The 27,249-nt window shown below is 34.8% G+C and overlaps 1 protein-coding gene across 2 annotated transcripts in view; it reads left to right on the plus strand.

Moving 5' to 3' along the window:
* The window catches only part of PSTPIP2 (proline-serine-threonine phosphatase interacting protein 2), a 69,695-nt gene extending 45,559 nt beyond the window's left edge, over nucleotides 1-24,136 (plus strand). The window contains exons 7-15 of one of the 2 annotated variants that reach the window (XM_074201110.1): nucleotides 2,624-2,722; nucleotides 5,260-5,305; nucleotides 10,204-10,283; nucleotides 13,643-13,741; nucleotides 15,928-16,024; nucleotides 16,138-16,216; nucleotides 17,982-18,016; nucleotides 19,651-19,705; nucleotides 21,683-24,136. In XM_074201110.1, coding sequence (XP_074057211.1) covers nucleotides 2,624-2,722; nucleotides 5,260-5,305; nucleotides 10,204-10,283; nucleotides 13,643-13,741; nucleotides 15,928-16,024; nucleotides 16,138-16,216; nucleotides 17,982-18,016; nucleotides 19,651-19,705; nucleotides 21,683-21,689 — 597 coding nt within the window. In that variant the 3' untranslated portion in view covers nucleotides 21,690-24,136. Of the gene's footprint in view, nucleotides 1-2,623; nucleotides 2,723-5,259; nucleotides 5,306-10,203; nucleotides 10,284-13,642; nucleotides 13,742-15,927; nucleotides 16,025-16,137; nucleotides 16,217-17,981; nucleotides 18,017-19,650; nucleotides 19,706-20,215; nucleotides 20,451-21,682 lie in introns of those variants that run through there. The other variant, XM_074201111.1, reaches the window with a different exon arrangement.
* The last annotated feature ends 3,113 nt before the right edge of the window (nucleotides 24,137-27,249 follow it).

Here is a 27,249-nt window from a genome sequence, read left to right on the forward strand (position 1 = left end):
TGAAAGAAGTCTGACATTGTATGTAGTTTTCCATTCAGATTTCCCCACCTCTTCAAAGAAGGTGGGAAATATCTTCTCAAACTTCTTTGGAGCTAAGCTTAATCATTACAATTTTACAGCATATAAAATAGACCATATTAATAAAAAAAGGAATAAAGTTGCATGATGATATCAATATGGGCAGGAAAAAGTTTTTGACAAAATACTACACCATTAGTATGTTAAAATCTACTAAGAGCATAGTATAAAAGGATTGTATATTATTATAATAAGCAATACCTAATGAAAAACCAAGAGTTAGCATTATACATAATGAAGACCATCTAACAGTAATATCAAGTCTAAAACCAGAATGTCCATTTTCATGGTTATTATTTTACACAGTTTTTGAAATTCCAGCCATAGTAATAACAGAAAAAAAAAAAACTGAGGGGATAAGCATAGGCAAAGTAGAAACAAACCTTCAGGTTTTTTTTAGAATATATGATTTTTAATTAAAAAAATCTTGGTTATTTAATAAAAATTAATTTAAACAGTAAATTCAGTAAAGCAATAGGATATAAAATGTATAAAGAAAATTAAATTTCTTTGTATTGTCAATAAACCCATCAAAAAGAGATAGAAAAGGAAATTCTATTTCAAATAAGAACAGATTATATAAAATATCTGGGAATCCACTACCAAGACAGATGTTGGAATTATATAAATATAAAAACAAAACAGTTTACCAAAAAAAGATAGACAAATAAATGGAAATATATTAATTGTATATGGTTTGGCTATACCAATATAACAAAAATGAGAATAATATTTATATTAGTATGTAAATTTAATTCCATATTAAAAAAAAGAACTAGACATAATGATTACAAAATTCATTAGAAGAGCAGAAGTTCAAGAATCTGAAAGGAAAATAATGGAAAAAATTGGAAAGACGGGAATCTGGCAATACCAGTTCTCGAAATTTGGTATTAGTTTAAAAAATCAGAAAAACTGACCAGTGGGACAGATTAGATATATAAGACTTAGAAACAGTCCAATATAGTAATGATATAGTCAATAAACCCAAGATTTCAATTCTTGGTTTAAGAATTCACTGTTAACAAACAGAATGTTGAGGGGGGCAGCTAGGTGATACAGTAGATAGAGCACAGGCCCTGGAGTCAGGAGGACCTGAGTTCAATCTGGCCTCAGAGACTTGACCCCATTGCTTTATAAAAACCAAAAAAATTAAAAAAATAGATTTAAATTAAAGAGAAAGAATGTTGGGAAAAACTGGAAAACTCTGTAGGAAGTTCAGATGGAGATCCAGATGAACAGGGCAGGGTTGGAACTGCCATGTTAAATTTAATACATTCTTTAAAAAAAAAACTGTACATATGTAAATATGGTTCCAGATACAACCCTTTTCCTAATTTGTATCTTTATAAGAAAATATTTATTTTTGTCAAGTTCTTAATAATAAAAAAGAAAATTAAAATATTCACAGCATTCAATTTTGATTGATGTTGTCCTTTTTATTCACATTATTTTAGTCATTTTATTTATTGTCTTTCCAATTATGCTTATTTCATTTTCACTTATATCACAATGATATTATTTCCTTTTCATTATCTTTTTATTCTCATCTTTAATTCAGAATTAGAGCCCAGGTATCCTGATATTTAGTTCAATGCTCCACTAATATTCACTGTCTCTTTTCACAATATCAAAGGATTTTAATCTTTTTTGTTTTATGAATTCCTTTGGCAATCTGTTGAAACCTCTAAAATTTTTCTCAGAAAATTTAGTTAGAGGTTGCTGAAAATAAAGAGGGAATTTTTCCCACTCAAGTTTATGTATTTCTTAAAATTAAACAACAGAACTTTTATGTGTACATGGATCTCAGATGAATAATCCCTACAGTAGATGATTACTCAACTCTGATTTTTTTTTTGTTTCATTAGACTAGTTCTCTGTTAAAGTAGATGGATCAGCTAGTTTCTTTTCTTTTTCTTTAGATTTTTTTCAAGGCAATGAGCTTAAGTGGCTTGCTCAATGCCACATAACTAGATAATTTTAAAATGTCTGAGCTCAGGTTTGAACTCAGGTATTCCTGACTCCAGGGCCAGTGCTCTCTATCCACTGTGCCACCTAGTTACCCCAGCTAGTTTCTTTTTGATACACTTAAGACAGACATCTGTAAATTTTTTCACTACTAGAAGTAAGTAATAATAAAACTAAATATGCCATAGTATATAGTACAGTTTAAAGTTCATAAATTCATGAACATGCTTTAATAGATATGAGCAGCACATATCAAAGCATAGTTGTTATAATTTAGCATTTATAACATTCAACTCTAACAAAGTCTTACCAATTTGTTTTAGTTATGAATCTAAAACCAGGAAATTCCATGATTTTTTTTGTCTTTGCCAAATTTCATGCTTATTTCAATCAAGTACATTTTCTTTTATTTTCTTTCAAAATGGTTTTTATGGGTCCTTAATGAGAAGTTAAGTATTCACTTAATTTTAATATTAAATCCATGTGTTTAAAATCTTCTTTGGAGTATGTAGCACTAACAATGTCAGTTTCTTGTTTTGTACATCTTACTATGATTTTTTCTTTTGGAATAACAAAGGCAAAGAAGATTTATGAACAGAAATGTAAAGATAAAGATGAGGCAGAACTGGCAGTACATCGGAATGCAAATATAGTAGCTCCAAAGCAACAAGAGAAGGTAACTGGAAAGACATTTCTTTTTTTTCTTCTAACACCCTTACTTCTCTGACAGAGGTCATGAGCTTAAGAATTGAAGAGAAATAGATGAGACCTAAAATATTGCTAGAAGAAACTAATAGTTACTTTTTAAGAAGCATAATTGCTATCAGTTATTGGTATCATCTTCCTTCAAGGTAATTCCTATTAAAAGTACACTAATGATATTATTGGGATTTGTATTGTGAATGTTGTAGGGATTATGTTTTTAAAATAAAACTCTTTTCAATAGTATTGTGAATGATACTTTCATCTGAAAAGATGAATTATCCATTTAATTGTGCAACTTATGGGAAATAAAGGTTTCTAGCAATCTGAAGATGATGACTTTCGTCATTAGGATAGTAATAAATGGGAAAGGGTGAATAGTGAATATCTTGGAATTCTAATAATACAACTAAACTCAAAGTGAAGCTATTGGTAGGATCCCAGCTTCCAGCTGATCTCTCAGCAATGCACCTAGTCTTGAGCATCGTTGATCACCTGGAGAATTGATCTTTTACTGATGGTCTCAGATATCTGTATACCAATATGCAAAAAAAGGGAACATGAATTTTTAGTGCAAGAAAGTAAATGTGGCTTCATGGATATCTAAAGGACTTGGTGCAATGGTACTTAGGTCTACTACTTCTCAATGGAAGAGTTTAATGTTTTCACAAGGAACAGATCAAGCAAGAGCAGTTGTAGAGTAGCATTGTATTAAAGGAAAATAAAGTCATCAAATCTATAGTCCCATAGGGTGAGGTGGAGGGAAGCATGGAAGAGAACATTAGGTTAAACATTAAAGGGGAAGAAGAAATAGAAATAATGTTGATGTGGAAATACTGGCAAAACCAAGGGTATTCTGGAGCAAACATGAAATGACTTGATAGAAAACTGACAATTAAATTTTCAGTACAAGTATTTGCAACTGAGAAGTCATCAAATGCTACAGATTGGGCCTTATTTATTGTTTGTTGATTATTTAGACTTGATAAATAATGCAGATTAAACCTAAAAGTGTGTCAAGTATACAATTTTTCTGGAGAGCTGACTATTAAATCTTTATCAGCATAACTTTGGACATACTCCAACTAAAGTTTATTGTACAAAAATACAAATATTGTTGAAATAAATTATATTGAAATAAATATGTTGTTGAAATAAAATATGAAGATTGTTGCAGAGGAACAGTGTTCCAATGAACAATAGAAGGAAGATCATTTCATTGGAGTTTTACAGTGTTACAGCATGGTTTAGTTACAATTCATTAACTTTACTGTGAAATAGAATAATAAAGAACTTTGACAAAAGGTGGATTATTGTGTTAGATAAGGAGAATAATGGACAGTCACATTTATGTGTAGAGATTTTAGAGAAGAAGGATTTGGAAAATTCAAGGGAAGATATTGATAATGATTTTTGTAGTCAATTCTCTGGATGGTAAAATGTACCTAAAATAATTGTGTAAATATAATTGGAGATAAATACAGAGGAGTGGCATGTTCCAATGAGAAACATGTTAAAAGGACCAAAATAAGCTGAGGTTTTTGAAAAATTCTAAGGACAACATCTTAGCCTTGAAGCCAAAAACAAAAGACATAAAATCACTTCTTCAGGTTTGTAGAAAAATGATAGATAACAGAGAGAAGGTGGACTTATTCAATTCCTAATTTGTTTTCATTTTTTTCCTTCTTCAAGAATAATGCTCTTTCGATTGGGAAAGGTAGAACAAAGGAGCTGGAGGGAAATTAAAACTCAAGGAGTTAGCAAGAATGCCTACTTACAGTAACAGTTTAGGTTTCATGAAAAACTGAAAGAACCTTTTAATATGATTTCTATACTTTGAAAAATTCATGATGAATAGGAAAAATGCTGCTGAAATACAAGTTAGAGGGTTGATTTAGACAATAGTTTGAAAGAAATTGGGGATAATTACCTAGCCATGTGGCCTTGGGCAAGCCACTTAACCCCATTGCCTGGAAAAAAAAATCTTAAAAAAGAAAAAAGAAAAAAAAGAAATTGGAGATTTTATTGAACTGCAAATGAAATATGATGAGTACATAGTATTAATAGTCAAGAAGTAGTTAAATATTAAGGACTGCACTGTGCTGGGGATACAAAGAAAGGGATGGCTTCCAAGAAAATTGATGCAATCTTGGGTTGTTAAGAGAGGTTTACATGCCTAGGACTAGATGGATCTCATTGTTCTGTGTCCTTATCAGACCACCTTTGAACCCTGATATTCAGGGAAGGTCACTGATTAACTAGAGAGTATCTAGCGTCGGGAAACCAGAGTGGTGAAGAGTTCAAGTTCGTGCCATATCAGGAGGACTTGAAGGAACTAGGGGGTGATTATACTTGAGAAGAAAAAATTTAGACAAGACCTATCTTCAAAAACAAAAAGGACTATTATGGGAGACAGGGTTTCTACTTGTTCTGTTTGGCCCTAGGAGATAGAACTAGGAGCATTGTATTGAAAGATTTTGTGGGTTTCTCATTCCATTTTTGTTTTCAAAGCTCTTTGTGAAACTGGCTACTTCAAAGACTGCTGCAGAAGACTCTGGTGAGTGGGACTATCTTTATAATCACATTTTAAGAATTTAGAAACTACAGGATACTATGCTAGGTACCAGTAAAGTAAATTAAAAAAAAAATTCAAAAAAATTAAAAAAAAGTAAATTCAAAAAGATTCAAAAGTAAAATTCAAAAGCTCCTGCCCTTAAGTTTGCATTCTGCTAAGGTTGGAGATCATATACAACATATTCATAGATAAGTAAATACAAAATATATACAATATAGTCATTTTTTAGGAGAGGGAAGTAACAACTGGGGAAATCTCTTAATGAATGTTATACTTTTTAAGGGTTTTAGGGGATTTTTTCCTTTTAGACATAGGATATTCTTTCCTTTGACAAGTAAAATGAAAAAGTTGCCTTTGTTATTCCCTACACTGGGGTCCTCAATCATTTTTAGTTAAAACTTGACTTTGTGTATGAAATAAAGAGGATCCTGGGAAAGGTAAAGAACTACTGAATTGAGCTTGGGATGATAGAATTTTTTCCATGAAAAAAGTATTGGATTTGGAGTCTAAGAACATGGATTAAGATCCCAACTATGTCACTAATGTCCAATATTACTTTAGGCAAGTCATTTCCCCTCACTGGGCTTTAATTTTCTCATAAACAAAATGAGTGGGTTTGGAATAGATGAACTTTAAGGTTCCTCAAACTATGATCCTGCCCTTTGTAAGGAGGGCAGCATGGTCAGAGGCTATTTCTCTTTTCCTTTGGTTCCTTGGTATTTCTAGTGGAGTATTTCAGTGAAGGAAACAACTTCATGTCACGCCAAACTTCCAAAAGCTTTCCATTGTCTGGGACAAGAGTGTTTTATTCTGTGATTGATCTACTGGGAGCTCTTCTTTTAACGTTGTTCTGTAGCTGGTGTTGGGGAGAGGTAACTAAGAATTGAGAGGATGGGTTGCATTGATTCTAAGAACTTTGTGCTCATCAGTTTGCAATGTTATAGAACAGTGAGCTCCCAGATAGCAAAACATATTCTTCTATGCATTTTACCTTCTTCTTTCCTTTTTATACTTGGGAGCCTGACAAACGTACTTTCGTGAAGGATTTTCCCAGTCAATAGTGATCATTTTATTTATAATCGGAATTTATTGTAGTCACCTTCTCTATCATATAAACTTGTTTTTTTTTTTTTTTTAGATTTTTGCAAGGCAAATGGGGTTAAGTGGCTTGCCCAAGGCCACACAGCTAGGTAATTATTAAGTGTCTGAGACCGGATTTGAACCCAGGTACTCCTGACTCCAAGGCCGGTGCTTTATCCACTACTCCACCTAGCCGCCCCTATCATATAAACTTTCATTGAAATATGTCTGGGTTCTTTTTTATTGTTGTTGTTCATGGCTTTCAGGTAGTCTAATAATTTTTTTTTTTTTTTGGTTTTTGTTTTTGCAAGGCAATAAGGTTAAGTGACTTGCCCAGAGTTACACAGCTAGGTAACTCATTATGTCTAAGGTCGAATTTGAACTCAGGTGCTCCTGACTCCAGACTGGTGCTCTATCCACCGCGCTATCTAGCAGCCCCAATCTAATGTTTCTTAAATGATCTCTCTTTTATCTATTTTTCAGGTCAGTTGTTTTTCCTATGAAATACTTCACATTTTCTTCAAATTATTCAGTCTTTTTGTTTTTTGTTTTATTGTTTCTTATGTATATATATATTTCTTTTTAGATTTTTTTGCAAGGCAATGGAGTTGTGTCTTGCCCGAGGTCACATAGGTAATTAAGTATTAAGTGTCTGAGTCTGGATTTGAACTCAGGTTCTCCTGACTTCAGGGCAGGTGCTGTGTCCATTGTGCTATCTAGCTGCCCATTTTATTATTTCTTGATGTCTCATGGAGCCATTAGTTTCCACTTGTCTAATTCTAATTTTTTTAACATTCTTTTTTTTGCAATTTTTTTAAGGTCTTTTCTTTTTTTGGCAAGGCAATGGGGCTAAGTGGCTTGCCCAAGGCCACACAACTAGGTAATTATTGTGTCTGAGGCTGGATTTGAACTGAGGTACTCCTGACTCCAGGGCCAGGGTTCTATCCACTGTGCCACCTAGCTGTCCCACTAATTCTAATTTTTAAGGAGTTATTTTCTTCAGTGAAATTTTGTGCCACTTTTACCACAGTTTTCCTTTATAGCTCTAATTTCTTTTCTGAATTTTTCCTCTACCTCTCTTATTTGATCATTTTCCTCCTACTTTTTTAAAAACCTTTTTCTTTAGCTCTTTTAGAAATGATTTGTTTTTTAGTTTTAGTTTTTTTATTCTTATTTTTTTGCAAGGCAATGGGGCAAGTGGTTTGCCCAAGGCCACACAGCTAGGTACTTATTAAGTGTCTGAGGCTGGATTTAAACTCAAGTCCTCCTGACTCCAGGGCTAGTGCTCTATCCACTGCACCACCTAGCCACTCCTAGAAATTATTCTTGAGCTTTTATCCAATATGCATTTTTCTTGGAGACTTTGTAGTTGTTTTTCAAGTAATTATCTTCTTTTATGACAGTGTCTTGAGCTTCCCTGTCACCATAGTAATTTTTAATGGTCAAATTTTTTTTCCTCTCATTTTTCCAGCCTATTTCCTGACTTTGAATTTTTTGTTAGTATTGGGGTTTGCTTACTTCTAGGGGGTTATCTGGTCTGCCCATTAGTCTTTTTAGGTCCTTTGGCTATTTCATATCTCAGTCTGGATACCTGTAATTTTTTGGTGTTTCCAAAGTCATGTGGTTTAGGTTGAGATTTGTTCACTGCCCTCCTGGTCTATATAAGTTCATGACTTGGTTTGGGTCTATTGGATTTATGTGTGATTGAATTTCTATAGCTTGCTACTAGTCTCAATCACAGTCTGTTGGGAGATTCTTCAGGTTCATACCAACTCAGCTGCTGGTTTCCTCTTGGTTTTGTTCTTATGCCTCTATTTATTTTACTGCACCACTTTTCACTTTTAGTATAATTAAGGAGTGTGGCTAGAGAGAGGGAATGGGGAGGAACTGAGTCAAGATAGTGGATGGAAAGAAACATTTTTTATGCATGTATCTTAGCTCCTCCATAACCTTCTCTATGACTAAAAAGCTTGCCAGATCAAATTCTGATTAGGTAATCCAAGAAAAAGTCAAAGTGAGTTATTTTTCCAGCCCAGAGTATCTATAGAAAAGAGACATTATTTAAGAGAATTATATATAGGAATAAAGGACTGAGTTCTCACTCTGTTCTTTTTATTCCTAGTAGCTTCTTGCCCTGACGTTCTTATCATCCAGAGGTGCTAGAATATTCCCCCTGCTTCTCCCATTCTCCATCCCTCATGTTCCTGCTGTTGTCCTGTAATCCTGGCCAGTCCCCATTCCAATGTCTGCAGACCTCTCTCTCTTTTCCTAAGCTACCCTGGGCTGGAAAAAGACTCACTTTGATTTTTCTTGGCTTTCTCAACCAGACTTTGATCCAACAATTTTTTTAGTTTATTATAGAGAAGGTTGTGGAGGAGCTAGGGCAAAAAATGTTTCTTTTCATCCCATCTTGACTCAATTCCTTCTCATTCCCCCTCTCTACCCTTGCTCTCATCCAATTTTACTAAAAGTAAAAAGTGTTAAAATACTTTATGAGTCAGCAGAGACAAACAAAATCTCTGATCTGTAGTTCTGTGACCTGTTTTGTTCTTAAAAAAAATGAATTGAGGGACAGCTAGGTGGTGAAGTGGATTTAGCACTGGCCCTGGACTCAGGAGGACCTGGGTTCAAATCCAGTCTAGACACTTAATAATTGCCTAGCTGTGTGACCTTGGACAAGTCACTGAACCCCATTGCCTTAAATAAATTGAGCTGTGCCAATTGCCTCTATTTGTAAGCTTGTGTGGTACAGTGACTAGAATACTAGGCCTGGAATAAGGAAGATCTGAGTTCAAATACAGTCTTAGACACTTATTAACTGTTGACCCTGAGCAAATCACCCAAACCTCTATCTGCATCAACTTCCTGATTTGCCTGGCATAGTAGGCACTTAATTAAATACTTGTTCCTTCTATGGACTTCTTTGAGAATGAAGGACAATAACACTAACAGTAATAACATGTCCTTCCTCTTAGTTGCATGGAGCATTGACTTCACTTAGGGATTTTCCAATTCTCATTTAACTTTATTTGTTGCTTATACTTTTATAGTGGGTTTATCTCTGGAGAACAGAGTTGATTATTATTATTACATTCTTAGAGACTGTTTGCTATAAAGGAGTGGATCTTACAATGAGGAAGGGAAAAAGAGAACCCATGGATTCAATAGAATTAACCTTGCTCTTACATTCTTCTTTCCTCCTTCCCCCACTCTTTTTCACAAAAGAATTTCCCCTTGGAAAATGAAACTCTTGATGGCTTCCACTTTCCAATTTCATAAGGAATCTATGAGGATGAAAGAGATAATGATGTCCACAATATATTTACCTTTCTTTCTTTCTTTCTTTCTTTCTTTCTTTCTTTCTTTCTTTCTTTCTTTCTTTCTTTCTTTCCTTCCTTCCTTCCTTCCTTCCTTCCTTCCTTCCTTCCTTCCTTCCTTCCTTCTTTCTTTCCTTCTTTCCTTCTTTCCTTCTTTCCTTCTTTCCTTCTTTCCTTCTTTCTTTCTTTCTTTCTTTCTTTCTTTCTTTCTTTCTTTCTTTCTTTCTTTCTTTCTTTCTTTCTGCAAGGCAATGGGGTTAAATGACTTGTCCAAGGCCACACGGCTAGGTAATTATTAAGTGTCTGAGACTGGATTTGAACCCAGGTACTCCTGACTCCAGGGCTGGTGCTTTATCTACTGTGCCACCTAGCCGCCCCTATTTACCATTCTTTAGAGAATGACAGCAGCAAAACAATTTCTAATTTCATTTTTTTTAACAGATTCCTCATTTTTTGTCTTGCTAATTTCCATTTTTCTTTCAGACAAAACATACTTATTGAACATCAATTTGTTGGACAAGATAAGAGAAGACTGGCAGAATGAACATATCAAAGCGTGTGAAGTAAATCTGTTAAGAAACTGTTCGGGATGGGAGGGCCTGCTTCTGAAAACTTACTTATACAAACAGAGGTTTTTCTTTAGTTTGAAAGGCACTACAATTGTCATAGAACTGTAAGATGTAAGGGCTAGAAAAGGGACCTTATAGGTAATATAAGACAACAGCCTAGCTGTGTCTCAATGATTCTTTTTTGAGAGATGATATAGAGGACCAGAGAAAGGATAGGACTTGCTTAAGTTCTCAAAGGTGGAAGAATTGAGACTAGAACTCAAATTTCCTGATTCCTAGTTCTTTCTGTTTAAACTTCCAAAGTATTAAGATAACTAGAACTCGACTTTCTGTTTTCTATTTCTTTTTCAGTCTCTTCTAACATTTCTTACAACATATTCCTTTCCTTTCAATTACATTCAGGATTTTGGGATAGTATTGATTCTCAATTATCTACAGCAAAGGAAGGGATTGAAGCTTTGGTGTTGGCAAATAAAAAATGGCAGCTAATCCAAAAGTTATTTCCAATTATTCTGGGAATATTTGTGTTTTGCAAGGAAATGGGGTTAAGTGGCTTGCCCAAGGCCACACAGCTAGGTAATTATTAAGTGTCTGAGGATGCATTTGAATTCAGGTTCTCCTGACTTTAGGGCTGGTGCTCTATCCACTGCGCCACCTAGCTGCCCCTCTGGGAATATATGTGACCTAGCATGCAAACACACACAAACACACATGTACATACAGACACATATGCAAATTGTGTATAGGTTGCCTTTGAAGACAAAAGGACTTAGAATCAAGTCTGCCATGACTCCTACTGGCTGTAGGCCCCTATGAAAGTAAATTTAAATTCTCAGTGCTTTTGTTAGTTTTTTAAGATTGTAAATTACAGAGGAGCTAGTGATTTGCATCTCTAGAGGGAATTTACATACCAAAAGTTTCCCCAAACCAAGAAAATCACAGATCCAGGGATATTTTTTTCTCAATTTAGAAAATTTTGATATGTAGGCAGTTGATTCAGTCGTGTCTGACTCTTCATGACTTCATTTGAAGTTTTTTTTTTTTTTTTTTTTTGGCAAAGATCCTGGAGTAGTTTGCTAATCCCTTCTTCAGCTCATTTTAAAGATGAGGACCTAAGTCAAACAAGGTTGTGACTTGCCCAGGTTTCACCTAGCTAGGAAGTGTCTATAGGCCAGATTTGAACTCCTGAAGATGTCTTATATATGTAGATATGTAGATATAGATGAAGATATTAAATGAACTGTATACATCTCTGTCTACATGTCTTTATCTGTTTGTCCATTCATCTATCTATCTATCATTTATCTGTCTGTCTCCATCTATCTGTCTATCTATTTATCTATCTATCTATCTGTATAGATACTGAGACACAGCTAGGAAATATAGCAGATAGAATTCTGGGTCTGAAGTCAGGAAGACCTGAGTTCAAATATCAACTTAAAAATATTTATGACCTTGGGGAAATCACTTACTCTGTTTTCCTTAATTTCTTCAAATGGAAAATGAGAATAATAATATTATCTGTTTCCTAGGGTTGTTGTGAGAATCAAATGAAATATTTGTAAAGTATTTGGCACATTATCTAGGGGCTATATAAATACTAGTTGTTATCATCATCACCACTATTCTCTTCCTCCTTCTCCTCCTAGAATATAAAATGAGTATTTTCATGCTTAAAATAGTTTCTTTCCTACTTTTCCAATTAGTCTTGATCATGCCATGCCCTCAATACTTTTTTAATATATTTTATCCCCCCCAGTTACATGTAAAAAGTTTTAACATTCATTTTTAAAACTTTGAATTCTGAATTCTCTCTCTTCTGCCCAACCTGTTCCCCCTCATTGAAAAAGCAAGTTATTTGATATAGGTTAAAAATGTGTAATCATGCAAAACATTACCATAATAGTCATATTGTGAAATTAAACATCTTTCTTGCCTCCCCCCAACAGAGAAATCTCAAGAAAAATACAAAAAAAGTAGGCTTCAATCTGTATTCAGACAGCATCACCTCTCTCTTGGAATGGATAATATTCTTTATCTTAACTCCTTCAGAGTTGTCCTAGGTTATAGCATTGCTGAGTAAAGGCAAGCCACTCACAGCCGATCATACTACAATATTGCTGCTGTCTGTATATAGTACATTTCCCATTGTATCTGCTCATGTAAGTCTTTCCAAGATTTTACTGAGAGCATTGTGTTTATCATTTCTTACAGAAGAAGAGTATTCTATCACAATCACATACCACAATTTCTTCCATTCCCCCACTGATGGGCATCCCCTTAATTTCCAGTTTCTTGCCAACAGAAAATAGCTGCTATAAATATCCTTATATAGGTCTTTTTTCTTCCTGTTTTTCATCTCTTCTGGAATATAGACCTGGTAGTTGCATGCTAGGTCAAAGGACAGGCATGATTTTTATAACCTTTGCATGCCCTCAATCAGGATCAAATCTTCCATCAACCATCTAACATTTGTAGAGGTGGGGGACAGAGAAGGACCACAAAAGAAATGCAAGGGATAGTTATGGTAAGTGTTAGTGAGAAAGGAAGGCAAAGTTGATATCTAGATCAATTTACATTCTTTCAAAATAAAACATCATTTGAATTTGTGGCCATATTTTAAAACATCTTTCATATACATTCCTGAATAACCCTGTGAAGTACTTAAGCCAGGTGATGTTTTCCATATTTTACAGTTGAAAAAATTTAGGCAAAGGGTGATGAAGCATGTTTTGCCAAGTTTCACAATATCAGTGGCCAAGCCAGGAGTCTAAATTAATTCACCTTAGTTCAGAGGTCCTTTTTTAATAACTACATCTTATTGTCTCTCGAAAGTGGGGATAAGGGATAGTGAGATGAATTCCACTAAAATACAAAAAGAAAAACTAGAGTTTTGTCTTTTCTCTCCCCCTTCTGTTTCTATTTTATTTTATTTTACTTTTTATTTTAAGGCAAAGGGTTGTGACTTGCCCAAGGTCACACAGTTAGGTAATTATTAAGTGTCTGAGGCTGGATTTGAACTCAGGTCCTCCTGACTCCAGGGGCAGTGCTCTATCCACTGTGCCACCTATCTGCCCCCTTCTATTTCTAATTATGATTGTTATTAAAATTAATTTTCATTCTCTGTGTACATAACCAAATGGTAGGATAACATTGACCTAAGAGTTTACTGGTTGGTGGAAGGAAGTCCAGTTTGGGTTTAATACACAAATTGACAATGCACATTGATTTCTGAATGTTTTTTGTGTACCTTAAGTTACTGCCAATTAGAAGACTAAATGACCTGATACTCTTTCCATATATATATATATATATATATATATATATATATATATTGATTTATATCTCTTTAGTTCTTTGAGATTCAAGAATGTGAACGAATAAACTATTTCCGGAATGCATTGTGGCAACACATGAATCAACTATCACATCAATGTGTCATAAATGACGAGGTAAGCAGGCCAGTCTCATTTCCAGACCTGTTTGGTAGATGTTATGGAATTTTAGAACTGCAAGCATGGTGAAGTAGAAAGAAAACTGGATTTGTAGTCAGAAGACCTGAATTCAAGTTTTGGTCTTCCACTTATTATCTCACTTGCCTGTCCTTGGACGGGGTATGTAACCTCAGAAAGATTTCATTTTGGTTTGGAAGATCTGGAATGGTTTAAGTCTAAGCCAGGCCACAAAACGGCCTGAAGCAGACTTGAGCCTCTTGGCATTGAATTCCAATTGCCTCTTGAACTAGATTGGATACTGGTGCAGAATTAGACCAGGATAGATTCTTTCCCCTGCCTCTATTTTTATTTGTGTATTTATGTTAAAACCAAAGAGTGAGACGGAAACCAAAATTTGATAAGTTTTAAATTGGAGATTCTTTGTTACCCAGGGACTGCCTGGAGGATTGAGAGCACCCCAAATCAGACAGTGTCTAAGTGTTCAGAGGATAGGGTTTTCATAGTATTTTTAAGGGTGGGGTATTGGGAGCAAGTAGGATACAGAAGTAGACATAGTGATTATATATATATATATATATATATATATATATATATATATATATATATATATAAATATATTAGTTTTTGCAAGGCAATGGGGTTAAGTGGCTTGCCCAAGGCCACACAGCTAGGTAATTATTAAGTGTCTGAGGCCGGATTTGAACTCAGGTACTCCTGACTCCAGGGCTGGTGCTCTATCCACTGCGCCACCTAACTGCTCCAGATTTATATTTTCTTGTTAGACTACTAAAAACATATGCAAACATATTGGTTTAGTATAGACAGGGGGCTGGACAAGGATGGAAGAGGGTCAGGGTCTTTGTATTATATCTTAACATGTTTCCTGAGATAGAGGGAATCCCATATTCACGGACTTCCCACAGGTTTAAGGGAGTTGAATTTCCTATCTTATGGTTCCACCTGCATCTGGGGGACAGGGAAGGAAGTCTTGGGAGGCAATCTTGGGAGGAAGCAGGAATTTTACAGGTACAGCAAAATGATTAGGTTAACAAGAGTGTTTTGTGAATCTCAGATAAATTTTTGGTATATCTTGTGACCCCAGGGTCAACCATTTGGATCCTGTCAGAATATTCTCAGACCTAAAGGTGCCTAGCCAAAGTTTTATTTCTGAGGAGTTTCTCCGGGTCTAGAAAAGTGTCAAGGACCCCTTTCATACAGGGATTATACAAATATTAATATTGTACTTCACTTAGACAAGATCAAGACAAGATCTCAAGCTGGATGGAAAGAGCCCATCTAGTCCAAAGCCATCATTTTACAGATAAAATTCTGTGATGGGAAGTAAATGATTTTTTGGTTGTTTCACAGCAAGCAAGTGATAAGGACATTTGAAGAATCAAGGTTTTCCTTAAATTCTTGACCTGCCATCTAGCAGAGGAAAAACTTTTTGTTCCAGTTTCCTCTGGACTAATACCAGGCTTATTCTTAATGCTCCTTATTGATCATAAAATCAGCCTTCTGACCAGTAATGCAATAGCTTCAATAATATTAGATACATGAAGAGGTGTTTTGTAAGTGAAATGAAGGGATTGAGATGTTTGGGAAAGGTATAAACAACATGATTGTCAACTAATTGGGTGTGCGGGGCAAGTGATTGTGAAGAAAAAGTCTGACACTAAGACTGAGAATCTTGGTGATGGGATGGATCATGGAGCACACAGTAGAAAGGAAAATTCAGAAGTGAGATGAGTTTAAGGCAGGTAGGTAAACATGTTTTGTTAAAGACAATTTCAGAGTTCAGGATCTTTGATGAAGCCTTTGTCCAAAATCTCTTGCTTTCTCAATTAGAAGGGAGAGAATTTAAAACTTAAAGTTTTTAAAAATGAATGTTAAAACATTGTTTTCACATGTAATAAAGTACTAAATGAAACCTTTGTCCAGTGATGTTGATGATGTTTTAGGTAAGGTTGTGCTGATGAGTGAATTGAAGTCATAGAGATAGAATGGGAATTTTTATTTCAAAGTAAAATTTAATAAAACTTTTGTTTCAATTATACTTGATCCTTCTAGGGTTAAGAAACTGATATTAAAAGACATTATTACCAAATCATCTTTTTTTTTCCAAACAAAATCTGGAAAGAAATTCCTGTACCTTTTGAATTCATCTGTTTCTCTTTTACTAGATGTTTGAAGAAGTCCGTAAGAGTTTAGAAATGTGTAGCATTGAAAAGGACATTGAATATTTTGTAGATCAGAGAAGGACTGGACAAGTGCCACCTGGTAAGTGATTTATTAGGATTAATGAAGCAATGCTAGGATCATACCTTCAGTGATCCTGTGTTTATTTTGTAGAATTGTCACCTTGACATTCTATTTCTTGATGACTTTTACAGCACCTATTTTGTATGAGAATTTCTATAACTCCCAGAGAAATCCAGTACCAGCACGAAACACAGGACCTAATGTGGGAAGGTAATAATGGATTAGTTGCTCTCATCTTGCCTTGAAGATAAAACATTTCTCCAAACTTATGTTGGTATCTTTTGTTTTCATATATCCTCATTTACAAATATTTATCTTTCTTTCTTTTCTCTCCTGTGAGACATCACTTGTAGAAAAGTTTAAAAAGGAAAAGGGTAAAAAAGTTCAGCAAATCCAACCAACACATCGATTATTTCTGAAAGCATATAAAATATCCCTTACTCTGCAAAGATCAGAGAGAGGTGTGCTTTCTTTGTGGCCACAGCATTCAGTTTTTTTTTTTTTGCTGTTTTTAAAAATACAACATATTTTTTAACAACCTTTTTCCCTCTTAATTTCTTAAGGTATATTAATAACTTACCTACTACATTCTCTGGTTGACATTACTAGAGATTTGGCCATACAGCATGTAGTCATTAATGAATAAAATAAGAGTTTCAATAATTTCACTGTTCTTTCAAACTTAAGTTCACATAGAACTATAAAATATACTCTCAATTTCAAGTTAACTATTGTTATGCATTTAACAAATGTTCAATTATTCAAATATATATGTGATTCATTGATTTGGGAATTCCCTTCAGCAATGTGAATTGCAGTTCATGCAGGCCTGCCTATCCTGAGCAGATTTTATGTATATCTTCCCATTCCCATGCATTTCCTGTAGTAGACTTGACCATTGAGCTACAGGCCTCCCTCATTTTCTTCTGACATCAGAAGGGTCCTGTTGAAGGAACTCTTGCTATCTGTCTGTCCTGTCCATGTATTATCTCTCATTCTTGTCTCATGACCTGACCATCCTTTATTATTATCATACATTTCTTTGGTGACATCCTTTATGTCTGTTCTTCTACAGAATTCCTCCCTATACTTTTGCACTGCTCCCACCCACTCTGTACCTCTCCATTCCCCTCTGTTTGTGATACTCATTTTTAACTCTGAGTTTTAACTCTGAGGACAGCTGTTTTCTTTGACTTGATGTAGTCTAGCAATACTGATTAGATCTTGGTTTTAAAAAGATGGGTCTTTGCTTTCATTATGTAGTTATGAATAGGATAATTCTATGTCCTTACATGTAAAAAAAGGAGACAGGATTCTAGAAACTACACAAATGGTTTGGTGTCTGACAGGAAGTCAGGTTTGGACTGCAGTAAGAAGTCTAAATTCCCAAGGTCTTAGTTTCATTTCAGTTAAGTTTTGAGAGCTCCTGAATGTGCAGAGCTAAGAGTAGTTACATTAACATCTTAAACATAGATTCTGGAGGGGCAGTGTGGTATGCTGGATATTTTATTGGTTCATTGGTTCTTGTTCTTCATTATTGAAGAAGACCAAAATGACATCACTATGTAAGAGACAAATGACAGAATGTCCTACTGTGGCTGATCAGACCAACATGAGCTTGGAGTGCTCGACTGCAGGATGGGCACAAATAGTCTAGGTGAATACCTGGAGTGCTTACTCTAAATTTAGGTATCTCAGGTTTCCATTGAGCTGCTTCCATTCTGCTTCACTCATAGAGCACAGAACCCTCACTGATGAGGGCATGCCATGCTGGGTGGTCCTGTGCCAATGTCTCCTATACTACACAATCAGTTCCAAAGTTCTTAAGAGAGCTTTCAGGGTCTTATTGAAGCCCTCAACCAGAAGTTAAACCTGATACTATATGAGGAGAGTGGAGGCTCATTGTAACATGAACTAAAATAAGATTAACATAATCCAAGGAGAGAATGCCATTTCATTTTCATCTCTTTTGTAGGAGAGGACCTCTACCAATTCCTCAAGATTCAAGAGGTATGACTCAGAAATTCCTTTTTAAATACTTCAGTTAAATTCTCTGTAAGGCTGGTTATTTGGAATTTGGCAAAGCAAAAGGAAGAAAGAGCTAGTTTGTGAATTTGTTACATGAATGAAAATAAGCCTAGAACCTTACTATAGTATTATTTATGCAAATGGCATACCTGGCTTATGATAGATCAATTTTTGTTGTCCCAACCAAAGATATTTTGTTATTGAAGTGCTCAAAAAAGCTTCTTCTTAGGTAGTTTTCCTTATGAACTACCATGAGGACAGTACAACTGTGACATAGTTTCCTTTGCCAAGGAGGGTAAATAAAGAACCTGGGTCAACTTATAGATAGGAGATAGATATTTAAAAAAGAATAGATTTTGTGCTAAATTATTTACTTCCTTATGAAGAAATTAAGTCTGATTTTCACAGGACATTTTCACTTCTTCCCTTGCTTGAACTCTTAAATGCATGTACAGTCATTAGCATATAGTTTAGAATAGACCTTAATTAATTGTTCTCTAATGTTTCTTATGTGTGGGTTTTGTGTTGTTTAAATAAGATTTAAATAGTATGTCACAGTGATTCTCTCACAGTGTTCAGTACTACTTTAGAGATGAACACTTCTGCTATATTGTAAACTCTTTGAAGGCAAAGATTGCATCTTAAACCTTCTCCCACAGTGATCTTGCATAGGGCAGGCGGTTCATAATTTTGGGTCTTGTATATTTAGAGTTCCAAATCTACTAAACTGTATTATCCAGTCCACATTAATACATCTTCTCCACAAGGAAAGACTTGATTAAATGCTTTACGGAATTTCAGGCATACTATGACCACAACATTAGCCTGGTCTCTGCTCATCTTGTAACCTTATCTATTAAAAAGAAATGAGCTTAATTTGGCATAGCTTATTTTGATGAACCTATGCTAGCTTTTAATGATCACTGCTTTCTTTTCAAAATGCCTTTAAAAAGTTCCTTTAAGGGGCCACTAGGTGGCGCAGGGGACAGAACACTGGCCCTGGATTCAGGAGTACCTGAGTTCAAATCCAGCCTCAGGCACTTAATAATTACCTAGCTGTGTGGCCTTGGGCAAGCCACTTAACCCCATTGCCTTGCAAAAAAAAAAAAAACTAGACTAAAAAAAATAAATAAAAAATCCCTTTAATACTTTGTCCCAAAATTTTGCCAGAATTTTAATTCCAGCTCAACAACTTATGGTTTAAAAATTCACCATGTGTTATAAAATTTGAGACACTTATTCATCTCTTTTCTTCCATTACAACTCATATTCTGCAATGGCAGCTCAACAATCTGTGTGCTTCTTTGTATATCTTAGGGATATGATAGTCCTACATAGTTCAGAAGGTTGTTCTGAGAACTCTTAAACACTTAATAACAAGTTTTTTTTTGTTTTTGTTTTTGTTTTAGTTTTTGCAAGGCAAATGGGGTTAAGTGGCTTGCCCAAGGCCACACAGCTAGGTAATTATTATGTGTCTGAGGCTGGATTTGAACTCAGGTACTCTTGACTCTAGGGCTGTTGTTCTATCCACTGCGCCACCTAGCTGTCCCATAACAAGTTATTTTCAGTGGAAAAATATTAACTTTGTCTTACTTTGTATTCTTTCTCTTTCACAGAGGATGAGGATTACTCCTTGGTGTCTGAATGCAATATATCTAACCAGCATCAATGGTAAGAGCCTTTATTCCTGTTTGATATTAATTTTTGCAAATTATGGTTGAGAAGCCTTTTTTTTAACCATTTATAAACATATTGAATTACCTCTGGTTGCATTACTTTGTTTAGGGAAGTGCAAAGAATGCATGATAAAATGGAGAGAGTGTAGATCTTGGACCTCAAAGTCCTGACTTTAAGTCCTAGCTCCTACTCTATAGCTGAGTCAGACTTCTTGTTACTTGAGTAAGATTTGTCTTCTGAGCATCAATTTGATCCTCTAGTAAAATGAGGATCATAATGTGCTACCTATTTCCCAAGGTGGTTGTGAGGAAAAGACTTTGCTTTAGGTAAGCTATTATCATAATGCTAACTTGTATTATACAGGTATGAACTTTTATTTCTATCCCCAGAGGAACTGTGTTGAATTAGATAAAAGACTTGGGAGTCAGGAAAACCTGGTTTTAATGCTGCTTCTGATGCAAACAAACTGCATTCCTTGGGCAAATTACTAACTTCTTGTTCCAGACAATTCCCAAGGAATCTGAATGGTGGAATTGGAGTACTCTGATGAACTCAGAGATCTGGATCGAATCCTTCCCACACTACCCTGCAAAAGAAACGAAGCCCAAACTTTTTGTCCCAAGTTTACTGTTAATTCTCATGTTTAGGAAGACTTTCCTCCATCTTCTATTGCTGGTGTTGATTCTTTTAATCTCTCTCCTTTCTGCTGGTTCACAGAATACCTTATTTAGTTCTAGAAAATAGTAATTTTATTTTATTAAATTATATGTGCATAGTGCCTGGTGCATAATACCAGTAGGTGCATAATAAATACTTGATGGATTGACTTAATTTAGCATTTGATTCTTTGAGTTGTTTCTTTTTTAAAAATTTTTTTAAAATTTTATTTAAGGCAATGGGGTTAAGTGGCTTGCCCAAGGTCACACAGCTAGGCAATTATTAAGTGTCTGAGGCTAGATTTGAACTCAGGTCTCCCTGACTCCAGGGCTGGTGCTCTATCCACTATCCCACCTAGCTGCCCTTCTTTGAGTTGTGACATTTTCTTATTTTCTTCTCAAATAGATAGTTGCTTTTGGCGTAGAATGATTAAAAAAATGCTCGCTCAATTAGAATGCTCAATATTTTCAAAAATAGGGGTTCAGTAAATAATAATTGATTTTTTCATGTTATGTTAAAACAGAGAAATTAGTTTCATTGGTATTTTCACATGGAAACAATTTAAATGAATGTTTAAGCAGAGTTTTAACTAAACTCTTTAGCCTTTGGAATTTAAATATGAATAAAAGAACAATATATAAATCTTTTAATTGTTTTTATTTGTTATGGACTTCATCTGGTCTACTCATCTCTATTTCTTTAGTTATAACATATTTAATTTGAAAATAAGAACAAAATCCTACCTGAGGATTTTAAAAAAATCTATTTTTTTGGACATGATCAATATAAGAATTTTTTTAGCTTGACTACAGATATTTGTAATGGAGTTTTTTTTTTTACTTTCTCAGTGGTGCCTATAGGAGAAGAAAGAAAAGGTAGATTTTATTTTTTAAAAATTAAATTTCATAAAAATATAAGAAATTAAAAAGATAACTATCACAATGATGACAAAAGATGGACATAGTATTGGAAGGTTATTGGAAGAGAGGTATACTAGTTCATTATTGGTAAAGGTATTTATTAGAAAAAAAAATCAGTCTCTATCACCATAAAATATTATCATCATCCACACAAGATCTAGCTCAGGGCTGTGTACATAGTAGGAGAATAATTACTCTGTTGATTCAAATTGTTGAGTAATATAGAAATTTATATTTATCATCCTATGGACCTGATTGTCTTAGAAAATATACTTTTTTTGCTTCTACATAATATATGAATTTGAATACACATAGCCTTTGTCATCTCATACTAAAAGTTGGTCAGCCAAGACTGTTCTCCTGTAATAGAATATGATTTGTTGTCCTCTTTCAGGATTTGAAGACTCAACCTGATGCCTCTTTGACTGTACACAAAGCCCATTTGGAGCAGATTTGATCGCCATTTTGTATTAGTCATAAAAGGCTTTGAAGTGAACTGTTTTTTTCTGTAACTTTTAATATTTTAAATTAATGGTCAAGTTTTTGGTCATGGTTGAGTTGTGAAAATTCCTTAAAGACTTCAAAAGATTCAAGCAAAAGAGATCCTTCTTCCTAATCAATGGTAGCAATTGTGAATAACCTTTTGTTTCTACTTGGAAACTACGAAATGTTTATAGAATTTGAGATTTGAATCTTTGTGTAACAGAAACATCAGTAGAAGAGTCATCAGTGTGAAAATTCTTCTTAATATCAGAGATAATTTTAGTAAGAAAAAAGGAAAGTTCTATTATTCCCTCAAGGTTTTCAGTAATAATATTTTTTCATTAGGGGCGGAATCAGAACCTAAGAACTAGAAGGGATGTTAGAGATGATTGACACTAGTCTTTTCCCTTTCTAAATGAGAAAACTGAGGCCTAGAGAGATTATGTCTAAGATCCAATAGCTAATGATAAAGCTAAGACTAAGAGGTAGGCCTCCTGGTTTCCACTATACCTGTTTTCCCTCTCTCCCTTAATATGACCAGTGATACCACAGTTGAAATTTAAACTAGTGTTTTTTCCAGGATGCTTTATTGTTGAAAAAAAATTTGGAGCTGGTAAGGACCTGTGATTCTATCAATAAAGGCAACTTGTGGTGTGGAAATTCTTTTTCCTAATGTAGTTGAGGAACTTGTTGGTAGCTTGAAATGTTAAAAAATTGTTTGGGGTATTGAGCAATTAAGTGATTATCCTGTATTTGTCAAAGATAGAATTTGAACCTGGCTCTTCCAAACTTTTGAGACCAGCCCTTTATCTACTATACTGCACTGTTTCTTTTAAAAATACTAAGAATTAAAGTATCAGTCATTTTCAGGATAGGTCATTGATAAGCATTATGCAGTCTATTCTCTTTTCTTCATAACCATCTTGTAGCTATAAAATCTCTGCTGGTTGGATTTTCTCAGGGGAAAAAAGTGTATGTGTATTTATATGTACACATATATGAATATATGATATGTGTGTATCCACCACACATCCACATACAAATATATATGCACACATATATAGTGCTTCTAATATTTGTGTTTGTTTTAGGGCATACATCCATATACATGTACACACACACATACACACACACACACACACACATACACACACACACTGGACTTTGGACATTCAGATAAAGAAACTTCATACCTCAAGGTAGTTTTTCTGTCATCTTAAGGTATAATATTCAATTTGATGGGGGGTATTATCATATAACTGCTAGAAAACTTTCAACACCCTCAAATTGTTCAATAAATTTTGACCATTGACTTAAAATAATAATAGTGTTTATATAAAATTTTTTTCTTTAGCATTCTATAAATCAGGGGTGGGGAATGTCTGGTCCAAGGCCATATGAGGCTAGTGAAACTATTTGGTCTGAGGCAACTGCTGGCAGAGCTCAAAATTCAATAAATCAGGGAAGCTAGGTGATGCAGTTTATAGGGTACTGGCCCTGGAGTCAGGAAGACCCAAGTTCAAATCTGACCTCAGACACTTAATAATTACCCAGCTGTGTGAACTTGGACAAGTCAGTTAACCCCATTGCCTTGCTAAAACAAACAAATAAAATTCAATAAATCTAAGAGCTTTTTAGGGGTGAAATTAATTAAATGTTTGATCTAAAATAACAGGCTAATTTTTTTACTTGATAATTCTGTATGGAACTTGAAAGATGTTATAAATATTCAAATGATTCCTGGCAGAAAAAAGGTTTCCCAACATCTATAAATGTTAACACATACTATTCTATCTATAAACTGTACATTAATCCTCTAGCACTTTAGGGAACTCATTGAAAGCAAACTGAATACTTGCTATTTTCTTATACAAGTGTTTAGTGGATTTGAGGCAAGTCAAAGCCAGGAAAATTGTATAATTTCACCATGGTAAAAATGAAGAAAGTATATTAAAGGTCATTAATTTCCTCAAACCAAAAAATGTTGCAAAATTTTCCTTTATTAAGAAACTTAAAAAAATTTATTCTTGATTTCCTCAGGGTTTCCCCATTTTTCTTAATCTATTGAAACCTTAAATATGGAGTCTATAATTATACGGAGAGATTTATTTAAAGCAGGGGCAGGGAACATTTGACCCTTGGACTATATCTTCAGAATCATTTGGTCTGGCACTGCATGCAACCACTGAGGGAATTCTAATAAATCTAGGAGCTTTTTAGGGGTGAATTCAATGTTTGTCCAAATATAACAGGTATATTTTTAAGTGAATAATTTTGTACGGCCTGGGAATGATATTATATCCAAATGACCCTTGACATCCCTGTATTTGTAAATACTTCTTGGAAAAAAATTAAACTAAATGAACTGCAGTAGTTCTTAGTATTTTGTGTGTATCTATGAAATTATTTTTTATTTTTCTTTCAAAGAAATTTTTCTTTTATGATTCTGAACTATATTTAATTATTTCAAGAAATAGTAATTAAGGACCTGTTATGTGTAGAATAGTAAGCAAAGCACTGGGGAACCAGCAAAGTTTATATAAGATGTATTCTTTCCTCTTTGGAGCTTACATACCATTGAAAATTTTTTTCTCTTATCCTTCAATTTGTTTTTTTTATTTTTTTAAAATCCCAGCTCCATGAAAAAAATAATTTTTGACATTTACTTAAAAAATCTTGTGGTTTCAAATTCTCTCCCTTCTTCCCACCCCACTCCCCCCATTGAGAAAGCAAATTACTTGGTGTAGGTTAAAAAATATGTAACCATAAAACATTATTATAATAGTCATGTGGAAAAAGTAAACATAATCCCCCACCCTCACAAAGAAAGGGAACCCTCAAGAAAAAATATTCATACACCATCTACTTAAGTCCATCAGAGAAATTGCTTCGATATTTTTTCCCACAGATGCTATTTCTAGCTATATTTCCCTCCATCCTATTCCCCAACCCCTATTTACTCTATTCTCTCTTTCCTTTCCTGTCCCTCAAAAGTGTGTTGTATCTATCCTTTCCACAATCTTCCCTCTCTTCTGTCACCTATGTCCCCCCTTCCCTCCCTGTCCCCTTTCTTCTTCTGTTTTTCTCTAGAATAAGAGAGATTTCTATATTTAACTGAATGTGTGTGTTATTTCCTCTCTGAGTCATTTCCAGTGAGACTAAAGGCTCACTCATTCCTCCTCACTTCCCCCTCTTCCTCTCCATTGCAAAAGCTTTTACTTGTCTTTTTTATGTGAAATAACATCCCATTCTACCTCTCTTTCCCCTTTCTCCTAGTACATTCCTTTCTTGCCCATTAACTCCATCTTTTTCATATATCATACTTTCAAATCAACTCCCTTCTTTTTTTAAGTTAATTTTATTAAAGATATTATTTGAGTTTTACAATTTTCCCCCCCAATCTTACTTCCCCCCCCCACAGAAAGCAATCTGTCAGTCTTTACTTTGTTTCCATATTGTACCTTGATCCAAATTGGGTGTGATGAGAGAGAAATCATATCCTTAGAGAAGAGACAAGAATTCTAAGAAGTAACAAGATCAGACAATAAGATATCTGCTTTTTTCTAAATTAAAGGGAATAGTCCTTGAACCCCGTTCAAACTCCACAGCTCCCCATCTGGACACAGATGGCACCCTCCTCTGCAGACAGCCCCAAACTGCTCCTGATTGTTGCACTGATGGAATGAGCGAGTCCCTCAAGGTTGATCATCACTCCCATGTTGCTGTTAGGGTATACAGTGTTTTTCTGGTTCTGCTCATCTCACTCAGCATCAGTTCATGCAAATCCCTCCAGGCCTCCGTGAAATCCTGTCCCTCTTGGTTTCTAATAGAACAATAGTGTTCCATGACATACATATACAACAGTTTGGTAAGCCATTCCCCAATTGAAGGACATTTACTTGATTTCCAATTCTTTGCCACCACAAACAGGGCTGCTATAAATATTTTTGTACAAGTAATATTTTTACCCTTTTTCATCATCTCTTCAGGATATAGACCCAGTAGTGGTATTGCTGGATCAAAGGGTATGCACATTTTTGTTGCCCTTTGGGCATAGTCCCAAATAGCTCTCCAAGAAGGGTTGGATGAGCTCACAGCTCAAATCAACTCCCTTCTGTGCCTTGTCTATATATGCTCCTTTTAACTGCCCTAATAAATGAGTATGATTATCAGTATAATCTTCCCATGCAGGAATACAAGCAGTTCAACACCATTAAGTCCCTCATAATTTGTTCTTCTAATGCACTCTCTCTATGCTTTACCAGAGTCCTGTATTTGAAGATCAAACTTTCTGTTCAGCTCTGGTCATTTCATCAGGAAAGTTTGAAAGTCCCCTATTTCACTGAATGTCCATCTTTTCCCCTGAAAATGAAAAATTAGAAGAAAATGTGAAACATCTCATTGAAAAAACAACTGATATGGAAAACAGATTTAGGAAAGATAATTTAAAAATTATTGGAATACCTGAAAGTCATGATCAGGAAAAGAGCCTTGAAAGCATTTTCAAAGAATTACTACAGGAAAATTGCCCTGATATCCTAGAAGCAGAGGGAAAAACAGAAATGGAGAGAATCCACTGATCTTCCTGAGAAAGAGATCCAAATAAAACGACTCCCAGGAATATTATAGCCAAGTTCCAGAACTCCCAAGTCAGTCAAAGAGAAAATATTACAAGCAGCCAGAAGGACACAATTCAAATATCATGAAGCTGCAGTCGGGATCAAACAGCATGTAGCAGCAACTACATTAAAGGCTCGTAGGGCCTGGAATATAATATTCCGGAAGGCGAAAGAGCTTAGAATGCAACTGAGAATCAACTACCCAGCAAAACTGAATGTCCTCTTTCAGGGAAAAAGATGGACTTTCAATGAACCAGGAGAATTTCAAATGTTCCTGTTGGAATGGCCAGAGCTGAACAGAAGGTTTGATCTTCAAATACAGGACTCAGGTGAAGCATAGAGAGTGGAGGAGAAGGGGAAAATATGAGGGACTTAATGATGATGAACTACATGTATTCCTGTATAGAAACATGATACTGAGAATACTCATATGAAACTTTTCATTTAATAGAGAATAGAAGGAGCTTTCCTAGATGAAGCACAGGAAAAAACTGAATTTGAAGATATATTATGGTGTAAAAATGGAGTCAATAGATAAAAGGGAAATGTAATGGGAGAAAGAAAAAGGAGAGGAGGCATAGGCTAAGCTATTTCATGTAATAAGATTTTTTTCTTTATTACAATGAGCTATTGCAATGCTATGGAAGGGGGTAAGGTGAGGGGAAATGAGGGAATCTTTGCTCTCATCAGAGGTGGCTAGAAGAGGAAACAGCATATGTACTCAATGAGGTATAGGCATCTGGAGTAAGAAGGAGAGAAGGGGGACAGGGGGAAGGGGGGGAATGTGAATGATGGAGAGGATGGACCATGGAGGGAGAGTGGTCAGATATAACACATTTTCTTTTTTTGCTTCTTGCAA

The sequence above is a fragment of the Macrotis lagotis genome, chromosome X (genome assembly GCF_037893015.1).
Source record: "Macrotis lagotis isolate mMagLag1 chromosome X, bilby.v1.9.chrom.fasta, whole genome shotgun sequence".
Classification (NCBI taxonomy): Eukaryota; Metazoa; Chordata; class Mammalia; order Peramelemorphia; family Peramelidae; genus Macrotis; species Macrotis lagotis.